The sequence below is a fragment of the Kryptolebias marmoratus genome, linkage group LG4 (genome assembly GCF_001649575.2).
Source record: "Kryptolebias marmoratus isolate JLee-2015 linkage group LG4, ASM164957v2, whole genome shotgun sequence".
In the NCBI taxonomy this organism is placed as follows: Eukaryota; Metazoa; Chordata; class Actinopteri; order Cyprinodontiformes; family Rivulidae; genus Kryptolebias; species Kryptolebias marmoratus.
In genome coordinates this window covers 26,174,401-26,188,812 of record NC_051433.1, presented here as the reverse complement: position 1 = coordinate 26,188,812, position 14,412 = coordinate 26,174,401, and the positions used below count along the sequence as shown (strand labels likewise).

Below are 14,412 nucleotides of genomic sequence, written 5' to 3'. Positions count from 1 at the left end.
CTGACTTCATCTATGAAACATCTAACATGAGCTGTCCCTCTGATTCCCGATCCTATTCATCATCCCTGTACATTAGTTTAGTTCTAATGATTTGCATGCATGTAAATATTGGTACCAGTTATTGTTTGTGTTAGGTTGTGTAAATGTTTATTTCACTTGTTTTACCACCCTTTTACCTGGTATATGTTGGAATTGCCCAAAGGATAAAAGCCAGTCTCTTTGTCTCACTAGATAAATTGGGTGTGACCAGCAGTTGTTAAATAAATTCATCTCGACTGCATTCTGTTGCCTCGCCTCCTTTCCTGAATGCAGAGCTTCCCATCAGTCGGAGTGACGATAACAAAGTAATTTTAACATTATAGCATTAAAAGGGGTGATAACTTTTGGTCATATTTACTGAAAAAAATTGCACACATTTTTATTGTGAAATATACAGACCTAGAAAAACACAGCAGAACTTTGCTACTGCAGCAACTAAACCTGCATCGACTTTGAATTAAAGATTTCAGTCAATTACATTTTTTTACAAACCATGAAATAGTTCCTATGTATCCTCTCAGATTTTCCCAATAGAAGAGATCAACACTTTTAAAAATCAGGTTGTGGATTTCTTGTGCTGTACTGTTGACAAATTATTCTTTCTGAGCTGTAGAAGTGTTTATAAAAGCTTATATGATTAAGAGGAAAAGGCAAAACACAGATAAGATAGTTCTCTGAGTTCTTTTGGCCCCCATTTTAGGGATGTATTATTCTCACACAACATTGTTGCTCAAAAGAATTATTATTTCATAGTTCTATATATGACAGGAACACACGCACTTTGTCACTGCCCACACTAATTTTCTATAATTCCAGCTCTCAAGCTCAAAGTAAGGTCTTGCTGAAAAAATCCTAATACAACTCATACACACTAATAGTGTTACTAGTTAAAGTTTTCCTTCAGTAGCATCCAATGCTAAAGTCACAGCAGTCATTTTTTATGATTACGCAAAGACCTGGGTGGACTTTAAGCATCAAAGTGGCAACAGCAAGCAGTGTGTGTACACTTCACTGTGACTCTACTACGGCTAATTAAGTGTAATTAGTACAGCTACAGTTGAATTTGATTAGCTGTCGGCGGCTAGGTTAGCTAGCTGTTAGCTAGCTGTCCGCTCAGCTTATGTGCCAAAATAGGTTAAGCACTTATCTAAATGTCTTCAACTATCCACTGTTCCACAGACATGCCTCCACTAACTCTCTATCAATAGCACCTTTGCAAAATAACACTTTCGGGATTTTTTGTGCTTTGTTGCACAAAAAAACGGATAGATTCAGATTCTTTTTTTTTAACTTTATTTAAACAAGGTAAACACAAACAAGAAAAAAACAAGTAAGGCAATTACAAATAATTACTTTGAAAAGGGCACAGTAGAGGCATAGTATTTTGAAGATGAATTAAGGTATTATTGATAAGAAAAATAAATAAATAAATAAAATTAACAACACAAGGGGATTCATATGTTAGGATTGACATATATTAGTGGGCAATTCAATCAAAAATTCCATCAGGACTTTGTATGATTCAATACATTTCAGAGATTTTAGATATAATTGAAATTCAGATAAAAATATGTTGAAAACTGGGGATGACCTTAGCACTCTTTGTTTATGAATAAAACTAAAAATTAGGTTACAACAGAGTTCCATAGTTTTGTCTTTCAATAACACTCCAAAGGTTACCATATCTCTAGAAATAGATTCAGGAAGTGTAATTTTTGATTTGATCCATTTTTCTAAGCAATTCCAAAATGATTTGTTTTGGTTGCATTCATAGAAGATATGGTCTATCGTTTCTACATTGCTTTTACAGAATGAGCATTTATTGTCATCAATATTAAAGCAATTTCTTTGTAGTTCTTTTGAGGGGTTAATTGCATTTAAAATTTTAAAGTGTGTTTCTTTAGCTTTGGGTTGTATGGGGAGTTTTAAATACAGAGTTCTTAATCTTTCAATAGATTTTTCCCAAAATTTGTAAAGAATGTTATTCTTATTTACTTTCCCAGGGAATAAAGTCTCGTTTAGACAGGTTCTGATTGTGTGATTATTGAATTTTGGGTCAGTGAATGATATTCCATTAATAAACAGATGGGGTAATCGTGGGGATATGGGATGATATGTTATTATATTTTTAAACTGATTGGAGAGATTCGCATTCACCTGGATGCAGCTAATACGTGTGCAATGACGTTGGTTTCTTCTTCTTTACTGGCGGGTGACATCTAACATTTTGATGTATTATCGCCATCTACCATGCTGGAGTGTGGGCCAGAGTATTTTTACTTCCTATCAAAACTAAATTCTACTATACAATCCCGTTTCCTTTAAAAAAGTAATAACTTTTTTTTTTCTTTATTTATTTAACGCCATACATTATCCAACCCGCTTATCCTTCATAGGGTCGCGAGGCTCCGCCTTGTTCTTTCGTTTTAATTTTGCATTATGTTAAATTAACAAGAAGACATTATGTATGTCTCTGTTAAAAAAAATAAATAAATAAAAATGAAGGAGCCATCCAAAGCAAAGCTGACCCCTATAAATGAGAGCAAAGCTGAGCACCCTGCCCGTCAATGTATGATGAGAAGGGACAACCTGATGCGTCAATACGCAACGCAAAGGGAGCCTGCCCAAGCATCCGAATGTGACGAGAAGGGAGTGATAATGTGTTGTTCCAACATGTTTGCGGAATGGAAGAAGTTTAAAATACAAACGAAGAGCAATTAACTAACAAACCTCTGAACATCAACAGGCCGCCAGACCATAAGCTAATGACCAACCTTTTTTTGCCATCTCTCCACCTGTGCGCTGCATCAGATGGAGGTATTTTATGAGACAGAAACTCTGTTCATTGCCTCATCATTTTATCAATACAGAGCTGGTGGCTGGATTTATTGCTCCGGATAATAAAGTTTTTGTTGCCTTTTGGAGCTGTTGGAGCATCCTACCCTCCTGACACAATATTACCAATACAGGGCTTCTAAAGATGGAAAAAGAAGCTCACTTTTACCTGCAATTTTAGTTCCTTGTTGGTAAAAAAATAATAATAACAATAAAAAACTTAAGGAACAATATGAATGCAGGTGAATGAATGCAGAAGAGCAAAATAATGCAAGTGTTAGACTGAGATTTGGTTTTGGACAATCCTTATTTCTAAAGAACTAGAATTGGTATTGAGGCCAAAAAAAATCTTAATCAGAACAGCCCTACAAGCTGAGGTGGGCGTGGCAGGTAGACTGGAGAATTACTGAACAGAGGGCAGGTGAACAGTGACGTGGGAAAACACAGACAGCCAAATGCAGGGATGGACAATCCTGGTCCTCAAGGGCCACTAACCTGCATCTTTTACTTGTTTCTCTGCTCCAACACACTTGATTTGAATAAAAGGTTGATTAACAGGCTTCTGCAGAACATGAAGAGGTCATTTAACCACTGAATCAGGTGTGAGGACCAGGATTGCCCAACCTTGGCCAAACGACACATAAACCTAAACAAAACACAGGAAAAACTAGAAATAAAACAACAATGAACCAAATACAAAGTAAACTTGAAATACTTAAATCCATGACAACTACGTTGTATGCACTGTAGAATAAATGCACCATTTTCTCCCAAGGCATCACAATGTGATAAGAAGTCCCATATAAATTTGGTCTATTAGCAGCTGATTCACTGTGACATTGCCCAGCAGGGTGCCTTTATAATACCACCATCAGAGATCTATTATTCCCCCTTTTATCCCTGTTAATGGATATATAACTCTTCAAGTACCAGGATCAAAGCCACAGTAGGGGTGCCAGGGCTATGAAAGGGTTAGTACTGAGCAGAGAGGAGGGATGAACTGGGGGGGTGGGGTGCTTGCTGTCTTGTCCAAACCTTTTTCTGTCTGACGCCGCTGCTCTGGAGAACGTAAAGGCTGCAGATGAAACCCGCTGCCACAGTCTGACGAAAGCTGGTGGGTAGACACGTCGAGTTTAAAATACAGGGTATAGCACATCCCTCTGGTGTTGACTCACAAACATGAACGAATGTTGTTACATAACCATAACAACCAGGACAACGTGACAAGCATTGGAAAGCGAGGGCACGAACACAGCAGCGTTCGCCGCTGGCAAAGAGAACTCGAAGATCTTTGGCAGCGCTGCTGTGACCCTCCACTCTCCAGAGAGCTGATCAAACAGCTCGGGACAGAACAGACATGTAAAGGTAAAGGTGCAGTGAAGCAGGAATGCTAATATTAGTACAGGAGTCTTATCATGTATGACACACTGCAGGCCCCCCCCCCCCACACACACACACACACACACACACACACACACAGATCGTACTGTGGCTGAGGACTAAACCCCACATTTGAACGCAGACAGCAGATCAGCTTATCACTTCTACTGTTACTGGATCCACAGACCACAGCTGCAAGTCAGAGGGAATGACTGTCGCCCGCCGCAAAACGGCGAAGGCGGACAATAATGTTTTAGCTCGTGTCTGTTAGTTAAGTATCTCAGGAACCACTGGATGAATTTTAATGAAACTTACAGAAAGTAATCACTGGAGGTACATCTACAACCCATTAACATTCAGAGTCAACCTGACTCAAGATGGCTGCCACAGCTAGCTAAACTTGAAAAACATAAAAAGGTCAATAATTCAGTCAATTCTACATATATTGCACTTAAATTTGGTGTGGTTGTAGCTGAGTGTCATTCACAACACATACTCCAAGTGCTCCTGATTATGTGAGATGTTTGCTAAAAACTTTAGCAATAACTGTTGAAGTCCCTTTTGTTCTGTTAGCAAAATATCTCATGAGCCACTGGAAATGATAATTCGATGTACATCTACAACTGATCAAATCTTGGCGTCGATCCAATTCAGCACAGATGACACAGCTAACTGACATCGGACGACACAAAAATGCAATAACTCTGTCAGTTTTACAAATACTGAGCTAAACATTGACAGCATATCAACCCTCAAACCCATTCACTTTGCAAACACCGCTCCGGTAGCTGCTGAGCAACAGCGAACACCTGGCCAAAGAGACAGGGCTTTCAGGAGAAATGTGACCCCCCCACCTCCCGAGTGAACCTCCCCAGTTCCCAGCTCAGTAGCTGCTGCTGCTGCTGCTGCTGCTGCACATCACTGAGGGCGCTGGGAGCAGGAGAAAGTGGAGCAGACAGACAAGCACCATGTCAGCTCACAGTTGAAGAGCCTGGCTCTGCCTTCTACCATTTGGGTCGCCATGGAAACAGCTACAGTAAATACACTGACAGCGCTCTTGGTTTCAGGTGAGGCAACGTGGAAAAGGAAAACTACACCAGTTCTGTTCTTATTTTAGGATGAGCACAAATCAGGAATACAGTCAAAGTAACAGTGTGAACGCTGAGTCAGCAGTCACTCTGTTGTTTTCCTCTTTATCATTTATTCTGTACATTTTTTGAACTCTAGCTTCTCCAGTATACTTTCAGCAATTTCAGCCATTCATATGTCAAAACGTTCAGTTCGTTCAGGACATTGCAGCTTCGATTTTAGGGTTTTATAACTTTTATACTTTTTAAAATTATATTTATTTTATTTACATTTTCCTCATTGAAATAAACAGAGAATGCTTCAAATCCTTGAAAATATGTGTGCTTTTTGAATTCTGCTTCACAACACTTGCTTATTTTTAGCTTGTAGCTACTGTTTTGTTGGCTTTAAATTTTAGCTACAGTCCTGCTGGTTTTAGTTCTTAGCTATTGTTTTGATGGTTTGAGCTTTTACCTAATGTTTCCCAGGTCTTAGAGTTCAGCTACTATTTTGCCAGTCTTGGCTTTTTGCTACTGTTTAGCCAACGTTCATGTTTAAAAACATTTTTTCTTTTCTTTTAGCTACTTTTTAATCATTTTAGCTTTTTAACTACTGTTATGCCAGTCTTAGCTTTTAGCTATTACTATTCCTAATTTTAGCTTCTAGTTTTCTTCATTTGAGGCTCCTGTTTTGCCACCTTTAGCTTTTGTTATGTTTTGTTCATTTTAAGTTTTGGTTACTTTTTATCATAATTTTAGCTTTTAGCTACTCTTCTCCTTGTTTTGGCCTTTTGCTATTGTTTGGGGGGGGGGGGGGGGGCTGTTTTTTAGCTACTGTTCTTTGTTTTGCTAAATGTAGTTCTTGTTGTGACCCTTTAACTTCAGCTTGTTCAGTAAAATGTCAGCATCAGTCAGGCTCACTCTACAGCTTGTCCAGCTCGAGGTGGATTCTTTGCACTGATGGAGCTGCACGTTACATAAAGGAGAACTTGGTGATGATTGCTAATAACAAAATAATTTAAAAAAACTACATATGAGTGGGAAGAAATGATGGTGAAAGAGCCATCGGACATGCTCGGCACCACCTGGGCGGATGTAAAACAGCCTACGTCCTCCAGAAAAATCAGCTTATCGTGAATGACGCTCTGGTTTTCGGACAGGTTCCCTCAGAGGGCCCCGCAGCTCAGGAGCTCAGGAGGAGAACCCACACGACACGGTCCTCGCATCCAAATGAATCACGCGACGGAAGAATGCGCAGGTGGACCCCGACACTCACCCACGTGTGACTCCCCCCCCCACACCCCCCACCCCTTCCTCCTGTTCCTCCTCCTCCTCCTCCTCCTCGACACCCCCAGCAGATAACGAGAGGATGGAGGTCCAACAAGCTCCCACCTACCTGCTGTGTGGGCTTCACCCGAGCGGACCTCGGTGATGCTGCTCGGGTCACTCTGAGATCTTCCGCGCTGCAGCACGCAGTCCTCGTCCAGCCCGGCGGACGGTGGCGACGATGAAGAGGAGGAGGACGATGCCATGTCAAAAAGAACAGGCGCGACGTGAGCGAGGTGGTCACCGCCAGCCGGCCGTCCAAGGTCAGTGGCATCAAGTGGCAGGAGAGGAGTTAATGCAGCTGCAGCTCCTCCCGCTCCCCGAGAAGAAGCAGCAGCGGCGGCGGCGGCGGCGGGGAAATCCATTCTGCGCGTAGCCACTATGGAGAGCTCACAGTGCCAAAACACGCGATCTTTTTTTTTTTCTTTTCTTCACGTGTTGTTGACACGTTGTTTCCTTGCAGAGGCGAAATTACTCTTTTGGTGGCCCAGGGCAAAACACAAGAAAGGGGACATCTGCTTATATATATATATATATATATATATATATATTGTCATTATTTTTTAACCCTTATTTATCTAAGGCACTGTTCATACCTGCACTTTGGCCTAAACATTCGTCTCAGGTGATTCAACTGCAAATGTGCACCTGTGATTGAGTGTCCAAACCTGGCAGATAAATGTTCATCCCTAAAACGTTTTTTTTTTTTTTTTTTTGCAGTTATCTGTCCAGTCCCTCTTGCAGGAAAACAACTCCACAACATGATGCTGGCACCGTGGGCTGCAGTAGCTCAGTGGTCAGTGCAGTGAGCTTGTTATCCTGAGGCTGTGGATTCGAGCCCAGGATGGGTCAGGAAGGGCATTTGGTGCAAAACACTTGCCAAATCTTTCATGCCAGTTCACTTTCTATGGCAATCCCTGAGGAAGTGAGCAGCTAGAAGAACAAAAACAACATGATGCTGCCACCCCTGTGCTTTACAGTTGGCAGAGGGGTTAACTTAAATCATGGCTTGACTTGGACTTGAGTCATGACTTTGATAACTTTAGACTTAACTTGATAAAATCACAGAAGACTTGGAACTTGACTTGGACTACAGCCTTTTAACTTCAAAAGACTTGTTCTCTTATATTTGGAAAAGCCCAGATGATGATGTCATGGTGTTGGAAGTTTATGACTGGTTCGTTGACAACATTTCTGTTAATTGGAGGCACACCTGTGGATGCATTTTAAGGCCCACCTCAAAGACTCTGGTCCTTTGTGAGCCATCATGGGAAAATCAACAGAAATTAGCCAAGCTATCAGGAAGAGAATTGTTAACCTCCAAAACTCTGGTTTATCTTTGGGTATAGTTTCTGAATGTCTGAAGGTTCATCTGTTCAAACAAGTATACACAAGTCTAAACACCATGAGAATGTCCTCCCATCATACCGCTCAGGAAGGAGATGGGTTCTGTGTCCCTGAGATGAACATATTTTGATATAAAATGTGCATATGAACCCCAAAACAAAAACAAAAGATCTGAAGATGCTGCTGAGGGGGTCAGAGACTCATTATCCACAGTGAAATACAACCTGTACCAACATGGGCTAAAAGGAAAAGGAATAAGACATTACTCTAAAAGCAGCAACAACAACAACAAAAAAGACAGATTACAGTTTGTAAATACACACAGGGACAAAGACCTTAATTTTTGGAGACATGTCCTGTGGTCTGATGAAACTAAAACCGAACTGCTTGGCCATAATGATCATTGTTAAACTTGGAGGAGAAAGGGGGCGCGTGCACCATGCTAGTTGTGAAGTACGGGGGTGGCAGGATCGTGCTGTGAGGTTGTTTAGCTGCAGGAGGGACTTATGCATCTTATAAAATAGATCAATCGTTCTTCGACGTTGTCTGATTGGTGACGTATTTCCGCCCCGGGGTGCAAAAATCTTTGTCCATAGACTCTCGTTAAAAGTTGTACATGTGCAGTAGCTCCTCTTCACCTCTCCTGCGCCCTGAGCTGCTGAATGCAGCTGTGTTTACATTTCACCGCCTCCCGCCGCCGGAGCGTGGGACTCCCGCCACGGGCTGACATCACATCCGTCTGTCATCAAGTTTGCCTGATTGAAAAGTCAAGCCGCGGGTGTGATGCCTTTTATTTAAAGACAGTAATAATGTCATGACTTTGGCTAAAGATTCAGCCCACATGCAGAACACACTCAGGAGACAAATGCCAGTTCAAAATGTTTATTTTAAAAGTGGTTCTAGACGGGAGGTCAGGAACAGGAACTCTGGACCGGGTCATCAACTGGATGAGAGGAGGACGGTTAGTGGGGTTAGTTGAAGATAACTGGAAACGATAAGGTGGAAGCAGCTTATGGGTTAGTAGATGATTTCCTCCAGGGAGAGATGATCGAGGTCTGGGGAGTTTGTCTTTGGCGGTTGATTGGAACCAGCTTGACTTCTCTGTGAAGGCATCTTGGCTGCTTGGAAAGAGTCCTGGTGGCTTGGAGGGTGAGCAGGGTTCGGCCTAGGAGGAGCAGTCAGAGTTGCTGCCAGCGTGTAACCTCTGAAGGCGTGGCAGCTCCAGACTGATCTTTGACAAGACCTGTGGCTTGGTCTCAGGTAGCAGGGGATCTCTTGAAGCATGAAGCTTTTCCTGGAACGAAGCAAGAACAACATGAAAAGGTTTCACGAGCATGTGCGCTTGAGCCAGGAGGTAACACACGTACCAAACAGGTCAACACTCTGACAGTGAAGAGCTGGCAGCAGGCTCTCTTTATGCTCCACCTTGACGAGCTCTAGATGCCGAACACCTGTTAGAGGAGCCACCTGGAGAGGAAGATGAGGAAACAGCAGCCACAGCACAACAGGAACTCCCAGAACCCTGACAAATAAGTTCATTACGTGACTAAGTTACATACAAAAGGTAATAAATAAGTTCATAGTTAATAATTAGTTACAGAAAATTTATGCTAAAAACTGTTAGAATGTTTGGTTTTGAATTCTAATCGGAGTGAGACATCTGATCTTCGTTATATTGTACATGCAGAATACGTGACGTAGTGAGTGCTCTCACCATAAAAAGAGTTTTGACATATTTTCTCCAGTAAAGTTTTGAAAAATAAGGGAGAAAACAGGTCTTTTGAATGCTAAATGTGCCCTACAGGCTTGTGCCTTGGGAGACTTCCGTCTTTGTAAGTATTGGTGTGTTCAGGAAGCACTTGTGCATATGTGCATTTATATTTACATTATAATGTTGCTGTTGTTGTTTTAATTCATGTAAATGCACTGGTGTGATACCTTAGTATATGTTTTGGTATATGTCTATTTTGGACTTATAGCCCCCCCTGGAGAAAACTCCACCAGCCGCCACTGGTGGAAATACTGAAGCAACAGCTCAAGACATCAGCCAGGAAGTCATAGTTCTGGCACAAATTGGTCCTCCAAAAAACAATGACCCTAAGCATGCTGCCCAATTAGTTACAAAGATTTAGAACGGCCATCAAAAAGTCTGTGTCTGTTCGGAAGAATGGGACAAAATTCCAGCAAACTATTGCGAAGAACGTTCTTGGGTTCCCAGTTCTTTCATCCTGCACCTGGACCTGATAACCGAGTACTGGTCATCATTGCCTTCGGGTTCTAGGAGGGGGGCACTGTTGGGAGCTGTATTTTGTCCACCAGGAGGAGCCATGAGGTTGCGGTTGGTTGGAAGACGGTCCTCTTGCACCATAATCAGCTTCATCAACGCCAGCATAAGAGGAGCGGGCGGCCAGCTCTCCAGCGCCTGAGTGTTAGCCAGTTATGGTACTCTGAGCCCCTCTGAGCCTTGATCTCTGAGAATTTTTCTGTTCCCAGCAAACCTGAACTTTTCCCTCTGACCTCCTCGCAGGTTTCCTCTTGTGGCACCATTGAAGCGACCCGCTGTTTCGCTCAATAATCAGATCCACATCTAAGAACCTCTGCTGAAGATTCATCAGGACCCCCCATCCGAGGCTGGGGAAGATCCGTTCCCCGATCAGGTGATCCGCCGACCTATCCTCCCGTGCGCTCTGAAAGCTCCTCCCATGCGCTCTGAAAGCTCCTCCCACTGGCTGAATCCGGACAACCCCCCCCCTGGCGGAATCTCTCCATCTCACTCAGTAAGCCCGTTCCTGTTCTTGCTCCTGCTCACATTTTACAACCCACTAACCTCTCATCCCTCCAGCTCCCAGATTGCTGCTGACCCGGATCCTGTGGTCCCTGAATTAAATCACACATTTCACTGAGCAAAAGTCTGTTCATTAAATAACCCAAAATTTACCTGATTTCTCTATCTCCTGTTTTGTGTTCTGCATGTGAGTCAAACGAGTTGCAACCACTACGCCAAATTTATTGGTGAGAACAATTGTTTTGAAATGCACTTCCCTTTGGGGAGACTTTTGCATGTGATTATTGCTGCCATTAATTGTGTAGACTGAGTTTGATTAGTTGTGGTAGCCATATTAAATTGGATTGACTACAAAAGTTAACCAACTGTGGATGTACAGCCAATGATTGCTTCCCAAAAGTTTCATTAAAAGCTGTCCAAGGGTTCAATAACAGACAGACAGCGTTAACGTAAACAGTTACTGTTAAAGTTTTGAGCAAAGATGTTACACAATGTGTTGTGCTCAAAGTATGTGTTGGGAATAATGCTCAGTTACAACCACACCAAATGTTAGCTCAATATCTGTAAAATTGACCAGGTCATGATCTTTTTTGTGTTTGCTAAGATTGGTTTTCTGTGGCAGGCAATTTCAGCATTAACTGTTGGAGTCAACCGTGTCTATCTGTTAGCAAAATATCCTATGTGCCACTGAATGTTCTTAATGGAATTGTCAGTAAGTAATCATTGAATGTACATTTACCATTAATTAACTTTTAAAGATAATGAGCACTGCTAATCAACCTTAGCCAACAAAAAAGCTTATAATTCAGTTAGTTTTACAGATTATTGTGCTAACATTCGGTGTGGTAGTAACTGAGAGGCATTCACAGGCATTCTGACAGATTCCTGCCTATATTGCACGAGATTGGATATAAGCTGCAACTCCACCATTCCTCGTCATAAAATGATCTTAGTCTAAAACTCTGACATAAAAGGTGGAGGGGGATATGCATTCCTTTAGTTCCATCCATCTTCTTTACCCGCTTCTCCATTCTGGATCGCAGGGAGCTGGTATCTATCTCCAGCAGTCACTGTGCGAGAGGCGGGGGACACCCTGGACAGGTCGCAAATCCATTGCAGGGCCAAATACAGACACTCTCACTCACACCTCGGGTGTTTAAGAGTCACCAATTACGCTAACATGCATGTTTTTGGTCTGTGGGAGGAAACCAGAGTAAACCCACATGAGCACAGGGAGAACATGTTAACTCCACCCAGACAGCCCCCAGGCCGGGAAGTGATCCTGCAACCTTCATGCTCTAACCACTACGCCGCTGTGCCACCCCAATTTCTTTAGTTGTATTTAGATAAAACATTACTGATCCCTTAGGAAGACTCCTTCAAGGTCATTTAAATTCCAGCAGCACTGCACATGTCATAAAAAAGGATCAGTAGCAGCACAAAGTGTCAGATGTAACAAATAGCAAATATAAAAATGTAAACAAAGTAAAGATAAACAGTATAATATACATAAATATGTTTCACAATAAATAAGTAAGTTGTATTCTTTTTCATTCTAGACAAAAAAAACAAAACAACTCGTCATCCATCTCCTATGTAAATCATTGTCTCACATGTCTGCCAATCTTAAACCTCTAATTTCACAGCAATAAATCAGTGTTGGGCTGGATTTAAATCTTCATGATGCCTTGTTGTGCCTGACTGCACACTCACAGTGTTTGTCACTGGATACAAACATTCATCTTCACACAGGCCTTTAAATATTTAAAACTGAACTGATGTTCTGCACCAGTCGCTACTTCATAAAGAGAAAGACAGCATGCCATGTTGCCAATTTCCAAACTCAAATAAGGAAACATGTTTTCAGATACATTCACATTTATCTTTTTCAATACTTGAAAAGTAGTGTTAAAATAAGTCACTCAGTTTATTATTATTATTATTATTATTATTATTATTATTATTATTATTATTATTTAATAATGCTGCCCAACACAGTGTGGGGCTGGTTTGTCAATATGTTTTGTATGCATATTATTTAAAGGTTCAGGAGCAGATTAGCGTAAAACTGCTGTGATTTATGTTCAGAAACAGAATGATTTTTGACCTAACAGTGGGCTAGTACAAATGGATATCTGCCAAAAATGAGTAGCGCATGCGCAGAATATAACTTGAGCAAGCCCGCCTCTTATAGACTGAGAATTTGAACAGTTTAGATAATTAGCACCAGAGACACTATTATTAATGCACTTGAATGTTACTGCATAGTCATAATTGTTTACCAGCTGTCAATTAATGAGTTTTTGCAATAGCTTATTTAAATCCACATGGCTGATGATTTACAAACAATAAATGAATTGTTTTTGTATTTTATGTGAAGAAAGAATATTTTAAATTTATTATAACTTTATTACGATATATTGCATGTTCGTTAATGTTTTTGAATAAAATGTGCACGGTGAGTACATCTACATCCGTATGTAGACGATCAGGTCAGCCCTCGCCACCGGCTGGCACATGCGCAATGTCCGGGGCAGAAAACGCGCATGCGCCACTCATTTTGGGCATTGGTTCGCTTTGATACAAACGGAGGAAGTGCCAAACAAACAGACATGTCAGAGGCAAGGGATAACAATAGTGTGACCAGGTCACCTAATGATTCAGATTATTTCTCCGTTGCCGAGTCCCTGAAACCAGCTGAGAACAACAGCTCTCAGAGCTCTGCCGGCCAGGCTCCTCAGGACCTCAGAAGCGTGCTGGTCACCAGCGTTTTAAACCTGGAGAAGCTGGACCATGACCTCTACAGGTAACACTGCTTCGAGTGTCATTTTATCTCACAAGACGGGGAAAGTAGTTCTTCTGCAAAGAAACCATTCCTAAGGTTTCACGAGTTTATTTTAAAGTGAATGTTTTGAACCAATAAGCGTTTTTAAAGAGCGGGATTCATAGGCAATCGACCCTGAAATAGAGAAACTCTGAAATGGCCACTGACGGCGTCAGCCGAGATTTGTGTCTGCCATCTTGTGAAGAGCTACAATACACATTGTATTGTTTAGGCACATTATTGTGCTGCGGTATGCTGTGTCATAAGTCTAGAGGTGCATAGGAGTAGCCTTATTTGACCTAATTAAATATATATCATGCATAATGTGAAAACAAGAGACAAGAGTGTTGTGTAATGAGCCTAAAACATTAAACTATTACAACTATCACAGTTTAGTTTGAACTCTCAGCTCCAATTAGCTTTAGCTAATAAACCAGAGTGTTTGTTTCAGAAGTGTCTCTTACTTTCCTCAGGGGGACTCACCACTGGGTGCCCCGAACTCAGCGTTTGTTTGGGGGTCAGATAATTGGTCAGGCTTTGGTAGCTGCAGCCAAATCTGTCTGCGACAACCTCTATGCCCACTCCATCCACTGTTACTTTGTACGAGCAGGTAAGATGAGCAAATCAGAATATTGTGAATCTTTTCATGGCAGCAGAAGCACAGGTATGAGGGGCCGTTTAGGACAAAATGTACGTTTTGTCTCTCACACACTACAAAAAACTCACGCAAACTCAAAAAATATTCAAATTGTGTATACACACTACTAAAATGCCACACACGCATACAAATTTTATCTTTCTCGCACACA

At 41.6% G+C, this 14,412-nt stretch overlaps 2 protein-coding genes across 3 annotated transcripts in view; one reads left to right on the top strand and one right to left on the bottom strand.

Annotated features, from left to right (window-relative positions):
- phactr3b (phosphatase and actin regulator 3b) overlaps positions 1-7,136 on the bottom strand; it is a 79,291-nt gene extending 72,155 nt beyond the window's left edge. The window contains exon 1 of one of the 2 annotated variants that reach the window (XR_005233121.1): positions 6,718-7,136. Coding sequence is in view for 1 of the 2 variants with exons in the window: in XM_037975510.1 (XP_037831438.1) it covers positions 6,718-7,012 (295 nt within the window). In the remaining variant the exon portion in view is untranslated. The remainder of the gene's footprint in view (positions 1-6,717) is intronic. The other variant, XM_037975510.1, reaches the window with a different exon arrangement.
- A 6,091-nt stretch (positions 7,137-13,227) lies between these two features.
- The window catches only part of acot8 (acyl-CoA thioesterase 8), a 9,595-nt gene continuing 8,410 nt past the window's right edge, over positions 13,228-14,412 (top strand). Inside the window, exons 1-2 of the mRNA XM_037975513.1 lie at positions 13,228-13,585; positions 14,077-14,213. Of these exons, the coding sequence (XP_037831441.1) occupies positions 13,326-13,585; positions 14,077-14,213 (397 nt within the window). The 5' untranslated portion in view covers positions 13,228-13,325. The remainder of the gene's footprint in view (positions 13,586-14,076; positions 14,214-14,412) is intronic.